The sequence below is a fragment of the Pangasianodon hypophthalmus genome, chromosome 21, assembly GCF_027358585.1.
Source record: "Pangasianodon hypophthalmus isolate fPanHyp1 chromosome 21, fPanHyp1.pri, whole genome shotgun sequence".
Classification (NCBI taxonomy): domain Eukaryota; kingdom Metazoa; phylum Chordata; class Actinopteri; order Siluriformes; family Pangasiidae; genus Pangasianodon; species Pangasianodon hypophthalmus.
In genome coordinates this window covers 18,292,653-18,314,365 of record NC_069730.1, presented here as the reverse complement: position 1 = coordinate 18,314,365, position 21,713 = coordinate 18,292,653, and the positions used below count along the sequence as shown (strand labels likewise).

General features: G+C 41.6%; 1 protein-coding gene across 6 annotated transcripts in view; it reads left to right on the top strand.

The window, feature by feature from the left end:
- Positions 1-21,713, top strand: part of tnk2b (tyrosine kinase, non-receptor, 2b) — a 52,185-nt gene that overhangs the window by 13,018 nt on the left and 17,454 nt on the right. Inside the window, exon 1 of one of the 6 annotated variants that reach the window (XM_053227479.1) lies at positions 7,696-10,208. The exons of 2 other annotated variants lie outside the window; for them this stretch is intronic. In XM_053227479.1, coding sequence (XP_053083454.1) covers positions 10,155-10,208 — 54 coding nt within the window. In that variant the 5' untranslated portion in view covers positions 7,696-10,154. 3 more of the 6 variants (XM_053227480.1, XM_053227478.1, XM_026946220.3) reach the window with 3 other exon arrangements.

The following is a 21,713-nucleotide window of genomic DNA, read 5'->3' as shown; positions in this document are numbered from 1 at the left end:
AGCACGGGATGTTATGTAACCATGAAACACGACGAGACGTTCTGTTTAAAAATGACTCGTTCAAACTTTATTTAGCGACAAGCCAATTTGTCACCTCGCCATTTTTCCAAAGTGTAACCATGTACAAGTCCAACAACTGGAAAATGGTCACATGATCATGAAACATCTATGTGTTGTGAGAAAATCCCACTTTTGTTCTGTTGAAACCCTCTTTGTTCTAAAACATAACCCTGTTAGAACGAGGGGATTGATAGAAACGTGTGATTTTCAGCTGCACACCTTCTGTGTCTGGAACAGAGGGCTGGAATAAAGGTCACATGACCACGCATGCAGTGAGACACTGTGTGAGTTCATGTCACATCCATAACGCTGGAGGAGTCTTTATACAGGGTTCACTGCACTGAGGGGGGAAGTGGGGCTATTTTTACCTGTGTGTGTATGTGTGTGTGTATGTGTGTGTGTGTTTTTGTCAAAAATAGCAGTAAGTGCTGCTGTAAATGCCTGGAGGGCCAAGACTGACAACTCTGTCCTCTGCACAGAGGGAGGAGGAAGAGCAGCTCCGTTATTTTAACCCCAATCTCTCTATCCTTTTACCCCTCAGCTCTGCCCGTCTCTCTGCCTGTCTCTCTGCCTCCCTCTATCCCTGTCTCTCTGCCTGTCTCTCTGCCCATCTCTCTGCCCATCTCTCTGCCTGTCCTTCTCCCTGTCCTTCTCCCTCCTGCTCTGCCTGTCTCTCTGCCCGTCTCTCTGCCTGTCCTTCTCCCTCCTGCTCTGCCTGTCTCTCTGCCCGTCTCTCTGCCTGTCCTTCTCCCTCCTGCTCTGCCTGTCTCTCTGCCCGTCTCTCTGCCTGTCCTTCTCCCTCCTGCTCTGCCTGTCTCTCTGCCCGTCTCTCTGCCTGTCCTTCTCCCTCCTGCTCTGCCTGTCTCTCTGCCCGTCTCTCTGCCTGTCCTTCTCCCTCCTGCTCTGCCTGTCTCTCTGCCCGTCTCTCTGCCTGTCCTTCTCCCTCCTGCTCTGCCTGTCTCTCTGCCTGTCTCTTTCCCTCCCTCTCTGCCTGTCTCTCTGCCTGTCTCTCTGCCTGTCCTTCTCCCTCCTGCTCTGCCTGTCTCTCTGCTTACTTTTGTATTTCTCTCTCTCTCTCATCACCTCACCTTTCACACTAGGACCTCCAGGGTGTGTGTCAGTAATGGTGCTGCCCCCCGCTGTGTTTTCAAGCCTGGAGTGTTTTCAAGCCTGGAGTGTTTTCAAGCCCAGAGCGTTTTTAAACCTGCAGTGTTTCCATTTTACCTCTGCGCCTCATCAAGGGGAAGAGGATGTTTTGACAGCGCTGTAGATGTGTGTGGAGATTAGAAGGCCAGATGAGGACATGCACCACCTCTCCTTTTCAAGCTTTGTTGCTCATTTTTGTTTTTATTTGCTTCTTTAAAAGGAAGTGAAGAAACGCATCATAAAGGAATGTGTCCTTTACATAACCCCCTCGTTCTTCCACTCTCTATTTTTCTCTCATCACACTTTCTTATCAAAAGTGCTTTTATTTCACTACCCTCTGAAGAGGAAGTGTGTTACGGGTTGACAAGGTCATCGGCGTGGCACAACGGATGATGCAACTGCTTGCATAGAGCGTCTCTGTTCTGACGAGTCTGCACCCACGCACCCACACGTACACTCATTAACTCGTGTGTGTGTGTGTGTGTGTGTGTGTGTGTCTGTTGTGGAGTGCATAGGATGGCCGCCCACGCAGTCAAAAATCCATTTCACTGCTACCTCTGTCGCAAGAACCTGGCTTTATTAAGCCAGTGTTTGACAGGACTGAGACACCAGAACAGCACTTACGCTGAACTATTGTTTGCTTCTTTTTGTAAAATTTTGTGTGTTACAGTAATGCCAACTTTCTCATAAAAGAACGGGTGTATTTTTTTTTTTTCCTCGTTCAAGTGAGATGAAAATAGCTTATAGTTGTAATAACACAAGGGATAACAGTGATAACTGCAGACGTTCCACGACATAACTCTAAACAGATAAAAAAGTATTCTTGATGAATAAAAAGCTGCAGTCGTTTGCAAATTGCTGTGATATGAAAGCAATGAAACACTTCGGATTATTGGAAAAACAATCAACTTCTGGTTTATCACCTCACCCTGTCATTGATTATTTTCCTACTAACAGTTTACACGTCTCCTCAGAGATGAAACTCTAGTGTTTGGATGGCAATTAAAATGCAGGTTGAGCAACTTTTTACTTTTTCTCTGAACATTAATATTTGCGTCACATGTTGTTTCATGTACGTTCACGATTTGGACCATTATTGAAAGTGAGCCGTGTCTTAAATTTTAAAACTATTTACTAATCTAGAAGATGCAGTTACTTTTTAAGAGGCACTTAAATTAAGAATAACCTCAGCCTAAGAGAATGTCAACATCTGATCAGAATTACATGATGGCCGATAGCAAAAGCGCTATCGATTCACAAATGTGAAATCTATAAAGTAAATAGAGTGCATGATGGCTCTTGATTCTCCTGAACACAATTGACTCATCTCGGGTTTTCACGCTCGACTCGTACTTTTTCCCACTCGATCTGGGCCGTATGTGAGCACTCTAAATGAACTCAAACCCCCAAAACACAAAGTGAATTCATGCTGTATTCAACTAGAGGTCATAACTCGTCATTCCCGACCTATAAAAAAAAAACAAGTAAATGCCCCTCAACTCGAAATTCCTACTCGGGAACTCGGGTCGGTCTCAGGTCAGCAAGTGACGTTAAACCACACCATCACACCATCGACAGCAAACACAGTAGCACGTCTTACCTTTAAATGAGTTCTACTGTATATACTAGTATTTGCTTTAGCTCAATCAACATGTAGACATATTCGCTTGTTAAATCTAGAACATTGACTATACAGTTTACTGTTTTGAGGAGGAAAATATTCATCACTCATCACAGATTGTTGCTAACAAAAGAAGGTGTTTTCTCCAAATCATTCCTAGTTCCATCTTCCCACTTCCGAGGGTGGAGCGTTGTATAAGGAGCCAGATAACTACAATTTATAGAAACACTGAAGCGTTTAAACTGGTTTTGTTTAGACAGGACGCCTATACAATGCCGTGACAAGCTAAAGAAAATGAGAAAATGAAACTTGCAAGTGCAAGACATGTAAACAAAATGAGACATGCAAGTGCAAGTCCAGTCAGTTCCCCACAAATCTAATTGGTTATTAGTCTCAGTCCAGAAGGAAAAAGTGTGGGAAGTGGACCGAGGTGTCGTAAGACCTGAAAAAGACCAGCGAGTGAATTGAGTGCGCTTTTGAAGCAGTCTGAATACAAAGAGGACTCTTTTTCTAAGCCCACTTTCCGGGCCACTTAAAGTTCAGTTCTTTTAAAGAAGCCCATATCTGAAAACGCCCTAGAACAGATAATCATCAAACTCCACTGCACTCCAGATATAAAAGACCTGAATCGCTCCTAGCTTTTTCCTGTTGCTCTGCTGCCTCTAGTGGTGGTCATGTGAAGTGCACTAACCTCCTGCTGCAGCTGTGCTGATGAAACCTCAATGAGCTGCCGAGTGAAGCGTGTGTGTGTGTGTGTGTGTGTGTGTGTGTGTGTGTGTGTGTGTGTGTGTATGTGTGTGTGTGTGTGTGTCAAGGTCAGGCATGTGTGATGGAGTGCATACACGTGCATGGGTTATCAGTCAGTACTGAAAAAGATACAGAGAGAGAGAGGAAATAACAAGAGAGGATCCTGGCCTTGTGGTTCAGAACGGTTTTATTTGGTGTCTTATTAATGGAATCAGTGCAGTCTTTAATTTACTCTGCACCATATTCTCGTGTGCTGTTGGCCTCAGGTGACTCCAAGTTTAGATTTAATGCATAGTGCATGTGCGGATTATTTCTTTCTTTCATATCCTGATAATAAAAAAAATTGATTATAGTGGATCATTTTACTATAATATCATATTAAAAATACGAGCCATGAGACAGAATATCGCTGTCTTGGACATTGCGAAACAAAATACTGGCGAGACTAATTTTGCTTCTCCGAGATGTATAACGATATTTCCGTTTAATATTCATGATGAGCTCTAACTCTTCTTACACACTACACAGCAGCAACAGAGTTAGTAACATAGAGAGCATGAAGTTTGTGAACTTAACCGCCTCGAAGCATGCTAACTTTACAGTCCAGAAAGTTAAGCTAATCAGAAGGAAGTGTTATGGCACACGTGTCAGACTCAAGGCCTGCAGACTCATTTCATTCAACCCATGTGAACTTGGGGAAAAAAATAATGCAGAAACTGCTAGTAGTACACTACTGCACAACATCATGCTACCCAGGATTCCCAGCAGATATTCCTAGCGTAGCCATCTGAAGGTAGTTACTGTGAACTGCCTAAGGGTATATACACACATCAATATTTTTCCAAATATGCACCTCATGTTCATCTCGTGTTTCATAGTAAGATCATAACTCCCACTTTGAGTTTGCCTGTTTCCATGGTTACTCATTACACAAATCAAAGAATTATAATCACTATAGCATTCCTGTTGTAAAACAGTGGTCAAATATCAAATATTGAGTGATAGAACCTTTCGAATTATATACAGTTTTGGCGAGATTAAATAATTATCTTTAGTGAACATACTGTTCACGTAAGTCTATTTTTATTGTGAATTTTAAAAAAATCCAATTACTCGATTAATCGTCAAAATAATTGTCAGATTACTCGAATACCAGTATAATCGGTAGTGCCAGCCCTAATAATTACATCAGATTGCTTGCATTCGCTAGTCTACTAGAGCCTACTTTTACAGAAAGAGGGAATTTGATTGACACAGCAGATGACCAACCAGTTTTATTCACGTTTATTTACTTTTTAAAGACAGGATCTGGTGAACATTTTTGAGTCTATTGACTATATCATGTTGCAAAAAGCTAGTCTCAATCAGTGGCAAATTGCTGTACATATTAAAAAGTGGATTTATAGCAGAATTCTTTGTGTGTGTGTGTGTGTGTGAGAGAGAGAGAGAGAGAGATTGTAAGTCACACCTGGGTCACCTCGTCTCTTTTCCCCTTTGCTCCTCTCGAGAGCTTCATAATCCCCTCTCCTCATCTCCTCTCCTAATGCACCTGTTCACTCTCTAACGCGCACACACACACACACACACACACACACACACACAGACATGCGCACACACACGTTTCCCCGGCTCCAGCATAGCTCACATGTCTGCCTGGGGCTTCCTAGAAAGATGCAACAAGAGCCGAGATTAGTGTGTATTCACATTCTCACACACACACACACACACACACACACACACCCTGTCCTGGATTCTTCCCTCACACCTCCCTGGTATCTGTAAAGCTTTCTGGGAAGTTTGATCAGGGTCGTGTTCCTGCGGGAGATTCCTCCTTTTGTTGTTAGATCATGATGATGAAAGAACAGATTAAGTTCCACTGAAATAAATCTGGATTAATCTCGGATTGTTTATTCTCAAATTGAAGTGAATAAAACACTTTGGGATGTGCTGTTACTTGAAATTAATCAGCTTCAGTTATAGTAAGTCCACCCTGTTGTTTCTTGTGTGATATATTCCTTGCTCATGATTTTTCCATTTTAATGGGATGATGAATTATGTAATCATCCAGAACCGATGACCTAAAAGAGGAGCAGGAAGGAAAACGAGCATTTCCACCATTTCAGGTTTAAGAAGAGTACGGGATTGCTGGAAATGTACATGACGGAACATTTTAGATATGATCCTTCTACAAATGCTCTTATTGTTTGATCAGCTGCGGTAACCGGCACAGGAGAGCGTTTTTTAATCACTTTCTAATAAGGCTGGGCAATAATGAAGATGTAATATCGATATTATGATAAATTATTTCACAATATGCTTTTCTGAGATATGAGAATAAGAAAAAAGTAATTAAAGAAATTACAAACGGACTGGAAGCAGCTTTAAAATTGTTTTAAAAAAAGTATAAATGTATTTAAAGAGATTTATCTGCTTTTAGTGTTATTTTTTTATAAATAAGTTATTTTTATATTAAAAAAATTAATTATTAATTTATTATTAAATTAACTTATTTTATTATTTATTAATAGAAAACAAATGCATTATTATTTACCCTACTTTCTACCTAACATCACGTGTCAAATTATTTGTAAAGTGTTAGATTTGATGCTTCCTTGTAGGCCTGTTTCACCTTTAAGGTTCAAAATCGTCTTTTTTTTTTTCTTTTCTCTCTTTTGACTGTTTTTTTTTTTTTTATCATTTTCGGATGAAATCTTTCAGCCGCATTCCTAATAAATCTGGCTACTGATGTTAAATGTATGTGTCTAACGTTAGCTAAGTTGAACACGCACGGATAGATTTTATTTCACACTAATGAACACAAAATATTCTAATTTACCTTGATAGAAAGCGAGCGCACCACGCGAGGCGAGAGTGTGTGAGATGAGGGGGAAGGGGGCGGAGCTATCAGGAAGCGTCCGCTAATATCAGACAGTTCAAAACATCTGCGTATATCATTCCAGATTCATATGTGGCTCATCTCCATGTTTTATTACGGAGACATTTTTGTGTGTTCTTGAGTGATAACTCTTACTTGTGCACTTCAGTGTTAAATTACGGAGCTCCTACATATAATGCGTAAAGATTGGAAGGTCTGATAATTTAGCCTAGTATTTAGACAATAAATCTTTATATCGTACAAGCCTAGCGTATAGTATGTATAGTAGTGTGTGTGTGTGTGTGTGTGTTCTAGCTGCAGTATGTGTGTTTCCACAGTTTCTCAGCCAGGCTTTAGGTGACAGGAGATGGAGCGTAGGCCGGACGCCAGACGTCCACTCACAGTGCTCTCTAAAGCTTGAGTGGCTGATTGTCCTGGGAGCTCCCTACTGTGTGTGTGTGTGTGTGTGTGTGTGTGCGCACGCAGGACGTTCAGCTCAAAGCCGGCTCCTGACCCGCAGATTGGAATCCGTTTACGAGACTGTATATTACGGCTGGAAAACGTATTTCACATTAGACATGAAGTGTACGTAGTTCTTTATGCGGATCAGGCTACAGGCTGTTGATGTGTTTCCCATACCTGCACTCTGCTCTCGTGTGTGTGTGGATGTAAAGAATATTATATTATATAGCGTGATATAGCTCAAGTGGCTAATTCCGCTTTGTGCTCTTCATAGGATTCACACAAAGCTGCTTGAATTTAGCTTTTTGAAATTTATGGGAAGAAATTGTGATCACTTGGCGGGAAGATGACCCTGAAAGCTGAGCACACTTCCCCAGTTTGTTGAACCATCTTAATGTTAATGCTGAAACTTCTACATGTCTTCAAGGTCCGGTGATTCTGTTTTTTTTTTTCTTTTTTTTCTTTTTTTTTTGTGAAGTTAAAGGCTTACAGAGGCACTTGAGGGGAGCGTTACTGGAAATTCAGTGAAGTATAATCGAATTTTTTTTGTATTAATGGTCTGTATATGTGTGTTTGTGTAACCCAGCACCAGGAGACTGTCTCCTAACAGTAGGTGGTGACGAGGGGGTGTCAAAGATTTAATGACATCGCTGCTGATGCTTCAACCATCTGCTTCGGGATGGGGAGCGAGTGGGAGGGAGGGAGGGTTGATGGACAGAAGGGAGAATTTAGAAAAAAAATGTGATGAAATGACCCAAAAATGTGTTCACAGTGACCGTGACGGTAGCATGATTATTGAGTGATATATTTGAGTATTTCAGAACCAGCTGATGTCCTGGGATTTTCAGACACAGGCTTGTTGATGAGAGAAGTCAGAGGAGAATGAACAGACTGGTTCGAGCTGACAGGAAGGTTACTCAAATAACCACTCTTTACCAACATGCTGAGCAGAAAAGCATGCCAGATGCACAAAATGTCAAACCTTCAGGCGGATGGGCTACGAATAAAAGAAGTCCACATCGGGTTCTCCTCCTGTCAGCCAAGGACATGGAATAAGATTGATTTTGGAAAAGTCAATAGGAAGTAGTTTCTTTCTATCTCTGGTTGCTGGATGAGTGAAGTTTTAAAAAAAAATGGTTGGTGACCATTATATCAACCGTTTATGAAACCTGATTATCCCCTGGGCATCTGCGATTGAAAAACTGATAACCTGGATACGTAATCTGCTTGTCCCGGGCGTCTGTGCTAATAATTTATCCACCCATTGTGTTATCCATACAGATGCAGTCCAGGATGATTTTAGGAGGACTTGTATTCCCAGGCCTGGACCATTATCAAGCCGTGGGAATAAAAACAAGAAGCCAGGTGGAGACAAGCTCTTAGAGAAGCCACACTTGCTTCAGACTGGATGATGGGTCTGTAATAAATGAGGCTTTTTCGATGCAGATGTGTCGTGGAAGACAAGAGCATTTTATTTGCATATGAAAGTCTGAAAGAGAGAGGGAGACAGAGACATGCTGTCGACTGCATGCTATTAGGCAGATCGGGGCGAGAACACTCCTGGCTCTTTGGCTTTGTGTTCACACCTGGGTGTGTAAAAACGGGGCCACAACCCAGCCGGCGTTATGAGGAACTCCTCGGGTAGTAAATCTATCATAAAAAAATGTCACACGGGTCGGATAAACACGTAGAACGTAGATCTGGACGCAAGTGAAGGTGGCTGAATGCATCAGAGTATACAACAGTGTTGTTTTTTTGTTGGAGGCGTGGCTTCTGTCAGTCCCAATAAAGGAGGTGTGTCCTCTGTGTCAGTCACAGTGAAGGAGGTGTGGTCTCTCGGCCTGTCAGTTTCAGGGAAAGAGGCATGAATTCTATGCTTCGTTTCTAGTGAAGGAGGTGTGGCCTCTTTGTCAGGCCCAGTAAAGTTGTGGCCTCTGTGCCTGTCAGTCCAAGTGAAGGAGGTGTGGCCTCTGTGCCTGTCAGTCAAAGTGAAGGAGGTGTGGCCTCTGTGCCTATCAGTCTAAGTGACAGAGGTGTGGCCTCTTTGTCTGTCAGTCCCAGTAAAGTTGTGGCCTCTGTGCCTATCAGTCTAAGTGAAGGAGGTGTGGCCTCTGTGCCTATCAGTCTAAGTGAAGGAGGTGTGGCCTCTGTGCCTATCAGTCTAAGTGAAGGAGGTGTGGCCTCTGTGCATAATGATTCATTCCTGGAGAAGGAGGTGTGGCCTCTGTTGCTGTCAATCTCAGGGGAAAAAGATGTGGATGAATAAATGTAACAGTTTGCACTAGAATGAATTACACTGTATTGTCTCTTCTCATAAAAAAAATCTTAATCAAATCCTTTTGATTTAGGGATGCTTTTAATGTAGTTTATATATATTTTCTGAAAAAATGGATTGGCTCACATATTGAAATGTGCATCATGTTATCCTGGAAAGCGATACACACTCCCTAGGAACGATGTTTACTGGTTCTGTAATGACGAGACTTCAGAACAGAGGATTGACCTCTCTTTATTTAAACCAGCACAGAGAGAGGGAGATCAGAAATCAGCAGGAGGGAGACAGCGAAGAAAAACACCTCTCTCTCCCTCATTTCATCCATCTTTCCAGCTGTCCAGCTGATCTCCCAGATGGCCCCCTGCATCTCTCGCTCTCTCACTCTCTTTTCTCACTGTATTAATTCCCCCTCATTAAGGACAGCTTCTCTCCCCCCTCCTTTCCCTCTCACATTCTGATTGGTCGACATGCCCTTTGCTCACTGGCGAGTGCCGCTGCTGCTGTGTCGTTGGGGGGAACCACTCACCATGAATGCAGCTCTGACTGAAATAAGAGAATAAAAAAGGAAGAATAGAAGGGAAGATGGGAGAACAGTAAACATAACAATAACAAGGGATTAGGATTAGGCATTGGCCGAGCAATCAGTTCTGCGGATTTAAAAGAAAAATCTATCTTCATACACAGTGGAAGACAAAACGAGCTGGATGCGTTCACGTGTAGATTCAGCCAGTGCAGACCTGCCGGAAAAGAAAGCACAGCTGCAGGCTTTAGGTGCAGTGAGGGAGCACCAAGGCATGCGTCAGCACTTACACACACACACACTCACACACGCACACACACACGAGGATAAAGCAGGCATTCTCTCTGAGGAGCGAACATGAACAGATTCAGTAAATCCTGACACCAGGCATGCTGGCGTGAAGGGAAAGCTGCGAGAATCCTGTCCGACCTCATCGTCCCATCTCGCCATGGGGGAGACTGCAGAGTACCAGCGGCTGGGCAGCGAATGTGATGACGACGAGGTATTTCAGCTCCCACATCCTTCATCCTGTACTCTGGTTTGTCCTCCTTCGCTGTATCTGTGACCGAATGGTCTTCACGATTGTATCGGAAACACGGCTGCTGTGTTGACTTTCTTTAAATTGAATCGTTTTGCAGCTTGACATGTCATTATAACATTAATTACTGTTTGCTCTAGTAATGTGTATGTGACAGTGCTGCATATAATAACGTTTGTTGCACTATGAAGCTTTGATATTTAAGGAGTAAAACACTTAAAGGAGATTGCTCTTATAGGAAATGAAAGCGGAGTTACCGTTACCACCCTGAAGTTGATTATCTTCCTAGAACAGCATGTTCCGAAGTTTTAATTCCTCCACATCATTTACCAACGATTGCAATTTACCATTTTTTAAGTAAATTGTATTGTTTTATCCATATATAGTTACATTTAATGCTAGGGAACATCCACAAAACAAGATAGTTCCTGTTATTACTTATGTTCTTTAGCTATAAACATGTACCTTGTCATGTTACCGACAAAACACAAAGCTGGAAGTCTTTCCTGTAGCAGAAAAATTACTGACTATTACAAGCGCTGGCCATAAATATTAAATACATGTCTCTAAATGTGTCAACAGTTATAGCACTCACACTGGAGACTCCTTCCGTAAATGTTAAATCTTTATCCCTTTACAGCGAACATATCAACAATTACACGATTTTCATTTTTAGGTCCTGTGTAAATTCTTACTATGGAAACGATAACGTACCTGACAAATCTTGCTGCTCCAAACTGTGTGTTTATTCACTTGTGTGATATCAGTGTTGCTAACACTAATACCGCAATAAAAATAATATATAACATATTGTCCACCCGTATAAGACACACTGAGTTATGTGCGTGAGTGAGTCACTTTCATATAATTTAATAGTGGATTCTATACATTTTCTCCTCACACACACTCCTATGCTGTTTTACTGTAGTAAAATAATGCTGTGTCTAGCCTCGACCCTAACATCAGAACCCACATTGAAATATTTAGACTCTTTCAGTTTTTCAAACAGAAGCCTAATTTTTTTTAAAGCTATTTTATTTACGAGGACAAGCCAAATGTCCCTACAAGGTCAAAATGTCATGAATTCCTATCATTATGGTCCACACAAAGGGCTAACAGCCCCCCCCACCACCCGAGTACACACACACACACACACACACACACACACACACGCACGCACGCACGCGGTCTGTTGAATGCAGTGTGAGGCTGAATGATGCTGTATTCTACAGTCTTTTGTCTGAGCGTCGTTCATGAATCTGATCTCCACTCAATCTGGCTGTGTGTGGTGTGCGTGTGTGTGTGTGTGTGCGTGTGTGTGCTGGTACTGTTTGCTCCGAGTTCTGCATGTGCACGGCTATGTAAATGAGACCGACTGACATCTTTTTGTCTTGGCTTAGAGTCTCAGAAATGTGCTAACAGGGCTGTCTTCAGTTTTTAACACGCATATATCAAGTCCCTCTGCCTGCCTAGGGTTAGGGTTAAAAATAACGTCAGATGTCAGTTGAAGATTTACGCCTCTTATCCGGCTTGTGCTTTTTTTTTACCTCGTCATTAATATCTCTTTTCTTTAGTTTCATAAATCACGATCTCACTTATTTGACAAATTCGACGTAATGATGACTTCTCAGATATGACACATAATATTACAGTACAAATAAATAAAGAGAAACGTCAACTAATGTCCCGCCTTTCATCCAGTAATTCTATTACTAAGCTCCCTTACGACAGCTACAAGACTATTTGAGCAGATTGTGATTGAGTGCGCTATAGAAAATAGTATCTTAGCAAGTGAAAATATCTTGAATGTGGGGAAATTTATTATAGATAAATGTATATATAGAGATTATTATAAATCAAGTATAATATTATTCGTCCTGTTTTTAGATGCGTTTACTAATCTCAAGCTTTAAATTTTCTTATTCTGTTTGCAGATTATTTTGTTTCTTTATAGAAATACTAAATAGAACGAGACTCTTTTAAGCTAATAATGTCGAGAAATAGGTTTAGTGTGATCTTATAATAGGAAATACTAGATAGTCTAGTTTATCAGGTTTTCACTTGCTAAAATTTTGGTTAATTGTTTGACTGGCTCTTTATAATCTACAATCAAATACAGTTAACAGTTCTGTAATATTATTAGTGTGATAAGTATATCATGGCATTTTAAAATATTAATATATCATGTTATGAAATTCATAAAATTGTTAAATAAATAAAGCAAACAAAGTATTGCAGTGAAATTTGAGAAAATAATTTATGTAAGAATTATTTTAAAGTATTTTTTGTATGTTAGTTGTTACTTGAGCCATATCTTCCCTTAAAGTTACTTATCTCCCTTTAAGTTACTTGTTATCTCTCTTTAAGTTACTTGTCATGTTACAGAGAAACAACCTTCCTGGAGACTTTCCCATTTCATAAAACTTTGTTACAGCTTTACCTCTGACTGTTAAAAAGCTCTGACACTGGAGACTCCTTCTGTAAATGTTAAATAAACATCTCCTTATACAAAGTTTTTTGGAGCTTCGTGTATCATACAAGTCCCTGTATACATAGTTATAGATATGATAGGTATGACAGCATATTAAAACAGCACATTGATATAAACCTGAGATTTGAATTACGTTCAGAGCTACTGTCAGACCTGCAGTTAGAGAAAATTAACCAACACTTCACCACCTGACCAACCACCTGAATTGAGAATTCAACATACCATGTTTTCTTTGTAGCTCAACCATGGCAGGTTTGAAAATTTCTGCTGTCTCTCATTTCTGCTGTTATTACTATCCATCAGCGCCCTGATGTCTGTGTGTTTTGCATATTCTTGGGATAACGGCTGGAGTGCAGTGCTCTCTGTTTTCTCACAGTAAGCAGTATTTAGCACATGCGGGAATCTGTTGATGTTTCAGTGCTGCAGGACTTAACCTGACCTCATCCTTCTCTTATTGGTCATCTCTCTCTCTCTCTCTGTCTCTCTGTCTCTCTGTCTCTCTCACACTTTACATTGATTATTGCTTGCCTTTGTATTGACTCTGGCGTTGTCCTTCGTGGCCTCTCTGTACTGCCCACCATCATCTAATCAGCTGTACAGTCTATTTTCAAAAGGGGGCATAAGGGTGGGTGCTCATCTTCTCTGAAAGCTCAAGGCTCAAATCCCTCTAAAGCACAAGCGTGCGCACACACACACACACACACACACACACACACACACACACACACACACACACAGGGTTTGTCTGATTGAATGAAAGGGATAAAGCCGCATGGACGGACCTTGATTACAGGGTAAATGTTCTACAATAACAGCCACATTGATGTAAAGAAAATTAAGAGGCCTTGTAATTATAAGCTAAATCTGTAATGTTCACCTTTGCATAGATTCTACAACTCTTGGGAACTAAACACCAGTGTTCAGGTTGAGGTCTGGTGACTGTCAGGGCCATAGAATGATTCATATCATTTTTATCTACATCAAACCATTCAATGAGGCCTTGTCTTCCTAGTAGATACCACAACCATCGGGATAGAAATGGTTCAATGATCAGTCATAAGTGTTTCATCCCACAAGTGGACAAGTAGTCTTTATTTGTCACATATACATTACAGCACAGTTAAATTCTTTTCTTCGCATATCCCAGTTTGTTAGGAAGCTGGGGTCAGAGCACAGGATCAGCCTTGATGTAGTGCCCCTCTAGCAGCTTAGCGGTGCTGGGGCTTGAACTCCTGACCTTTTGCTCAGTAACCCAGAGCCTTGACCATTGAGCCACCACTGCACTGGTGTGAACTCAGACAATGCCAGAAAAATAAATACTTCCTACACCACAGTAGAGCCACTGGTTTTTCTTTTAATTTGTCACCTACCTGTATGTTGTTTTCAGCTTCAGACTATAGATGGTGATATACAAGGTATGCTTATAAGGATGCTAGCTGAAGTTAGTTCTTAAAAATATCTGGAGAATAACTGATAAATTCTTCATAAACGCCACAGACATGCCATGACTGTGCATTTGCTGCCCTCCTTTGGCTGCCTGCACCATTACATCTTTCAGAGTCAATCAGCTGTGGGACCAGCACTATGAAGGGAACACCAAGACTTGGCTGTTGGATTCGAGTGATCAGCCCTGACCATAGAGAGAATTTGGACATACTGATGCTTTCAGAGATGTAGCTGTGTGAGCCAGAGGACAGGATGCTAAGCAGAAGATGGAGGTGCTACTTATGGAGGTATGGTGAGAAGTTGGCACTTCCTCACTGCACGACGCCAGTCTCGAATAAGTGTCAAATCACAGGGGCGCCTGCTTCCTGTCCATAGACAGACATGTAGGGATGTTTGTTGATGTTGAACGCTGTGAAATAACATCGGCTCAGTTTGTTCTGTAGAGGGTCATGCTGAGGTTATTTGTGTTTACCAGTTTTTCCACATTGGTCTGTTCATTGTGCTGAATGAACTGAAAGGCCGAAAAGTGGACTCATAGGAGCACCATTTTTCATATAAATATTTATGATTAATGTACTGAGCAAAGGCTCACAATTGGTACAGGCATCTCTGCATTCATATGACACAGTTCTCTTTCTAGTAGAAGTTTACTGATAATTAGAAATGTTATTAAAAATTTCCTTTGGCATTGTTTTTTCTTTTCGTCCTCTCCCATGCTTTCTCCACCTGTGCATCCCAGAGAAAGAGCCGTGGTCTCTGTACCTGCCAGTTACACTAATGAAGGTGTGACATCTGCACCAGTCAGTCTCAGTAACAGAGCTATGGCCTCTGTAGCAGTCTGTCTCTCTGGAGAAGGCTTGGTGGTGACACAGAGAAGGAAGCGCCACTTTAGAACTTTGGTCCCAGTGAAGGACGTGCGGCCTTGGTGCTTGTCAGACCCATGGAAAGTAGGTGTGGCCTATGTATCCATCAGTCATGTTGAAGGAGGCATGGCCATACCGGTCAGTCCTAGTGAAGAAGATGTACCTTCTTTATCTATCAGTAAACATACACACGCACACTGTATATTTACCCTGCCTTACTGGTCTTAAAACAATTTGATATATATTTGAAAAAAAAGGATGAGGGGAATACCTTTACCTTTAAGGAATTCCTAGCCTAACAGAGACAATTTCAACTGGATAGTAAAATGCACCAGCAATGATACTTTGGCACACAGTGATTTTTAAGATATTCAGCTTCTTGAACCTGTAAAAACCTGATGCTGGTGTTTCATGTTTACATTATTACTGATATTTCTTATATCTTTAAGGGGCTATAAAGAGGTCTTTCCCGGTTAGATTTAGTTGTTGCTTTCAAGTGAAGCCTCTTTTGCTGTGTATCCCAGAATATTCTTTTCGTGCTATCTGTGCAGTATACAGGGGCACTGGAAATTTTTTGTGTCAGAATGGTAATTGGAGGCAGACTTTTTGTGACGCACATGGTCCTGCTTTACTGCAGTTGTCCCTCACTTTGCCTCTGTCTTCTCTCTGGCTGGAAAAAAAAAGCATCTTTAACTTGTACATTTTGTTTATCGCTTAAAATACCACACATCTGGTTTCGTCTCGTCTGGACAGATCAGCAGAAAGGGGATGGAATGAAATAGGACACAACTAAAATGCGAGCAGCCCCTCCTTCCTTCGTGCGATGACGGAGACAAAATGTCCAAAGAAAATGCTTGGGCAGGTTTGTTTATACGCAGTCGAGAACATTTTTGGAAGGAATGAGGAGAAAGCAGGAACCAAATAAAGGAAAAGAGTCAAGTCACGTGGGAGTAGGAAGGAAGAGAGAGAGAGAATGAGGGAGAAAGGGAACGGCTGGGTCAGAGAGAGGAGGGGAGATGGTGGTGGTCGATTCGAGAGGGAAGCTTGTTAAGAGCCAAACATGCGGGATGGGGGGGGCAAGCCTGCAGGAAATGAGCTCTCCATCCTGCAGTTAAATCTGACCTCTTGGCTCACGATCAAATGCTCTTCCATCCAAATACCATAGAGTCTCTGTCCTGGGCACGGGCTGAGGGAGGGACAGAGGGAAAAGAGGGAGGGAGAGTGGGCACTTCCCCAGCCGTCTGTCTACGATTTACAGATATACAGGGAGGGAGAGCAAGTCCTCGAAACCACCTCCTGCTTCACACAGAGAGAACAACACGTCCCCCTCTGCCGCCAACATCCACACACTCGTACTGATGCCGCGAGATGGCTCTAAAAAAGACTGATGTGCTAAGGGTTCCTCAGACACACTGATGTCTCTTCTTCACTCGAGGGCATTGAGGTGGAAAAAAAAAAAAAACGGGGCGCTATTAATAGCTGGATGCCGGACCAAGCTGATGGACAGCGCTGAAGTGAAACTCTTGTCCAGCATTATTTAAATCCTGCCTTAACTTCTAGTAGGACTATTCTTTTTTTTTTTTTTTTTTTTTTTTTTTTTTCTGAGCCTAAACTTAGACTTGGACTTCAGTGGAAGACTTCCAACTCTGGTTATGGGTGGAAACAGCCTTTCCCATTTGACAGTGCAGTTTTTTCCCCTTGCTCACGTAATTGCTTGCGTATTAGCACTAATTGGAGGTAGGAGGTTATAGGAACTTACAGGATCAGCTCGGGATGGAATGGAGCGTGTGGGTTGCAGGAGCTGAGGAGACCTCCCTTTGCCTGGTTGACGAGTTCTGGAGACCTTATTTCGCCTCAGCTGTACTCTTAGACCTTCATGTACAACAAGAGAGACTAGTATATGCAGGCTCAGCTCAGCTTCTTGAGCATATTTAGCCTCAGTTCAGCTTCTCTGGATCTTCATGCTGTCTAGTTTGATTGATTCCCTTTTAGGATGCGGCGCTTTGCCAAGCTCAAAAAAACCTTCCCATTTCTTGCACATTTCCATGTGTACAAAGTAAGTATATTTTGTAGTCGAATGTTTTGTTGCGTGTCTGTGGTTATGTGTTTTTCATTTGGTCATGTCTGCATGATGCTTGTTATATGTGCAATAGCTGTATATATGGATAACATTACATCATCCCAGCGTCTGGACTTTTTCAGTGCCTAAAGCCTTCACATATCTCTCTAATGTATTTGCATAACTATGTTGGAAAAGGATGTTTCCCAACAGTATGCCTCTTCAAGCATCTCCTTTTCCTTTACCAGTGGCCCACATCTGGCATAACTAATCAGCTAATTAACAAACCCTTCCTGATCCGATTTGGGTATCTTTGCCCAGGGGGAAAAAAAAGAAAAGTTAAATGTTCAGTGTATGGATACTCCAGCACCAAAGTTGGGAACCGCTCTGCTATCATGTACCACAAAATTTCTTCTCCGGCCTGTGGTTCCTTTCTCCAACAACTGACTTTCCCTTACAATAATGGCTTGTAAAGTTTTATTAAACAAGGCAAATAGCAACAGTGATTATGTCCATAACCTAACCTTCCCATATCTAACAGTCACCACAAAAGGCACTGTGCTCTTGGGTGTGTGTATGTGCAGGGTGTAGCCACATTTTGGTCAAAAATTGTGTACTCTATGCAAGGAACTTAGCCAGTGCTTACTTATTAGAGGCCTAGAACAAGGTTCCCAACTCTGATTGTAAATTATATGCCATTTAGTATCCTTGAGGGTCTGTCTTGCATGTTTTGCTGTCTTCCCTGCTTTGACACACTTGATCTAACTAATCAACTAATTGACAGGTCTTTCCTGAGTCAGCATGCAGGGGTTCTACAGGGCCAAGGTTGGGAACCACTGGCCTAGAGAGTGCAACTTTGAGCTTTAACCAAATGTCGCACATGACCACTCTGCGTCACTGGACTGTGGTTCAGCCTGGCTGGTCCTGCTGCCCTTGGTTGCTTTCTGTAGTGATGGTTTGTGGTCTTTGACAAACGTCAGCATCAGTAGCCTCAGGACTGCTTTGGCAGTGGAGATGTGCATCCATCATACCATATTATGATGAATTGTTTCTTGTCAAGATATTTGGTTGTATTGCACAAGATGAACTGATGATGTTAAATGACTTTTGACATTTGTCTTCTTTAACTTTTACACTTGATATTGCTCGTCAAGCCTTGGATGTGTGAGCCAGATGTTTTGGCAATGTAGCTGTGAGACTTTATATATTAACCAGCACATGTTGCACATAGCGACGGCTTAAGTAAGACCCCAGGGAGTGACGCTGATGATTTCAGTCTGGAAATATGTCCTAGTGAGGACATTAAACTCCTCATGCTGTTTATTTTCCCCTCCCTCTCCTTCTCTCTTTCAGTCCTCTCTCCTCTCAGTACATTCCCAGTATGCATTCCCCACTGTTCTGCGACAAGTGACACCCAGCAACCACTGCACACTTCCTCCCTTTACAGTCCCACCGAGAGATCACTTTGGTCAATATTTTTCTTTCCATTGTCAGCTGCTCTTGTAAAGGAGGCCCTCTAGAAGTATCCAAGCTTTCTCCTGTATGTCTTCTTTCACAAATTCCTTCCTTCATTCTTTTTCTGGAGTCACATATCCTGTGCAAGTGTGTGTCGAGGTACTTGGCTGCTTTTATCTAAAAGAGAATTATGGTGTCCCTCTCTGAACTTTACTCTCAGGCCCCTCACTAGCCATCTGTCTGCCTGCTGGTCAGGAAGACGAGAAGCAGTGAAGGATAGAAGAGGGAGGACCTTGGCCTTCTTCCCAGTTAAGGTGTAAAAGTTCAGGGGAGGAAGAAGATAAGTCTGGCAAGATTTGGACTCTCCAAGTGTAATATTTTTATACCACAGTGCTGGTATGAATTGACTTCTCGATTCTGATTCTGATTTTTCTATAACTGTAGCTCTGAAAGTTGTGAGGCAAATCACAGGTTTATATTAATGCACTCATTTCTATCATAACAGCGTACACAGGGACTTGTACAGCAGACAGCGGCGTGAACACTGATACGGTGAAGTTTTCTGTAAGGTGACGCTTACTAAACATTTTTGGAAGGAGTCTCCCGTGTCAGTGCTTCACAAACGCTAGAGGTAAAAAATGTAACTTTAAATTATTAAAGTCTTCAGGACAGAGAGCGTTACGGTTTTGGTTTCTCTGTCACATGGCAAGCTGACTTCTCTGTCTTAACTTCAAGACAGAAAAAAAAGAGCCTGGCGTTTATAGCTATTATAGATGATAACAGGATACAACTTGTTTTATGGACGTTCCGCAACAGTACAGTGTGTCATTCTTTAATTAATGAAAAAATGTAATCATTGGCAAATTGCTTTGGCATTAGAAGAATAAAACACTTCAGGATATTCCAGGAAAGTAATCAACTTTAGCATGCCCTGTTGTGTTTATTTTTTACGTCAGGCCCTGCATTAATGTAGATTCATTCTTAACTGCAAGAAATTTTTAATTTCTCTCAGTATTTCATCAGTGAGTGATAATAATGGCCAAAACTGACTCATTCAGAGTTATTCCCTTTGCTGATTTCTTCATAACTCCCCTTGGCTGTAAGGTATTATTTTGAGTCATATTATTAGGAATGGCTATAATGACTACGTCAGACATTACCACATTATCACAGGAAGCTACTGAGTAAAGAATCAGAAATAGAGCTTCAGTGCAAAGCTAAAGAAACTAAATCTGGCTTGTCTTGGCTGAACTACATTTGGGGCAAGTAAAGGAAATAATATGGTCAATTTATTGTTATAAGTCAAACGAATACTTGTACTTTTAGAAAAAAAAATGCCATACTTATGCTCAAGAACTTGTGCATCATTGGTGTTCATACGAGTCTCCATTACACGTGACCTAAATAAAGCAAAATTAAACCAATTTTTGACAGCATGTCTTGGCTGTCCAACATCTGATGAAAGTAAAATTACAGTAAAAAGATGGTTCCCTTAATAAACAGGTACTAGCCAATTTACACTGGCAGCGCTGAATTCTTTTATAGGATATTGACCCAAATCACACTTTAAAAAAATTAAAAGTTTTATACTTTTTATATATGCTGTCTGCATCTCAGGTTTTTTGGTCTGATGTCTAGGCTAGGAAACCAAGACCTCCTTAAGTATATGTGCTATGTTCATAACCATCATGCAATCCATATGCGGCTATGAGAGCAGATATCAGATTTTTATTTATTTTTATTTTTTTGCGTGACTCCATTGTGGTTCAGCTCTTTCCCACGTCAATGGCGTGATTGACTGAAGGAAGTGCAGCTCCAGATCTTAATGGGTGAACTGGAAGGGACGAGGCCATGATCCCTGAGACCTCCGGCCTTTCATGTGTCAATACAGGAAGCTCGTATTGCACAAAGGCGCGATTCTGCTGCCTGACTTCCAGCAAACCTGCACACATCAACTCCCCCTCACTTTTGTTCTTCGAGCAGCTGCCCGTTACTGGAGCGCTGACCTTCCCCGCACTCTACAAATTCAGCTATTATTGCGTTGTGTAACCTAGCTGAAACAATAATGCTTCTGTTTAACATGTGAGGCCTCTTCCTCCATCTCTTCTGTATGTCGGAGCCAAATCGATGTTGTGAGTTAGTTTTCAGGTCTATTTCAAACCTCCCAGGTCTCCAGTTATGAACATCCAATTAAATTTGTGCTAAATCTAAAAATCCCAGATTTGTATAGATTTAGATTAAGCTTAAAAAAAAAAAGCCTCAAACATCTGCTGGTTGTTTAGCGGTCCTTTAAGGACAAATTTGTGATTTCAGAGTTGCTTTGACATCAGTGAACCTCTTTCGAGGTGATTTTATGAATGACACAAAGTCTACTCTTTCTAAATTTCTCTCTAAACCTTGTTAAGAAAGAGACGAACAGCGAGGCGGCGTGAGGGGCGGAAAAGAATGAGAGGGAGGGAGACGTCAGAAATTAAAAGCAGCTGATGTCTGACATGATTTTCCAAATAAAAAAAAAGTGAGTAGAAAGAAAAGAACGGCAGTAAAATCCTCACATTTTCCCAGCTCTTCTCTTCCCAGCAGCAGTGCGTCAGCTTCCCGGCACTTCTCGGAAAATTCTTAAACTGGGTCTGAAATGCGTAGGTGAACTTTAAAATCGATGTAAGACATTTTTATTTGGGTTTGAATGGGAATAGAGCTACAGACGTATTCAGTTTTAAAGGTAAGAGCTGTGTTAATTTGGGTTTGATTCATTCAAAATTGGTGATCCGGGCGCAGCACGCACGGGCTGGTGCAAGGCCAACGCCGTCTGTGTTTTGTGAACTTCAGGTGTGTGTGTGTGGAGCAGATGTGAGTGATAACAATCAGCAGTGAAGAGTAAGAGCCAACTGTACACGGCTGACGGCGTTTATGTTGGCACAGCTCTGTGCTTACACTGACGTTAGTTACAGTAGCTTGAGTGTTTGAGATTAATCGTGCGTGTCAGGTTCTTGTACAGAGTTTGTTGATACTGAAATGTTTCTCGTCTTAACTAGTTTGTACATTACCACTTGTGCTCGGATAAGTATGGCTGTTTAATGTAATGTATAAATACTGTATTTTCTAGACTAAGAGATGCTTCAGAGGGCAGGTTATTTAGATGTTTGTATAGTCTAGTT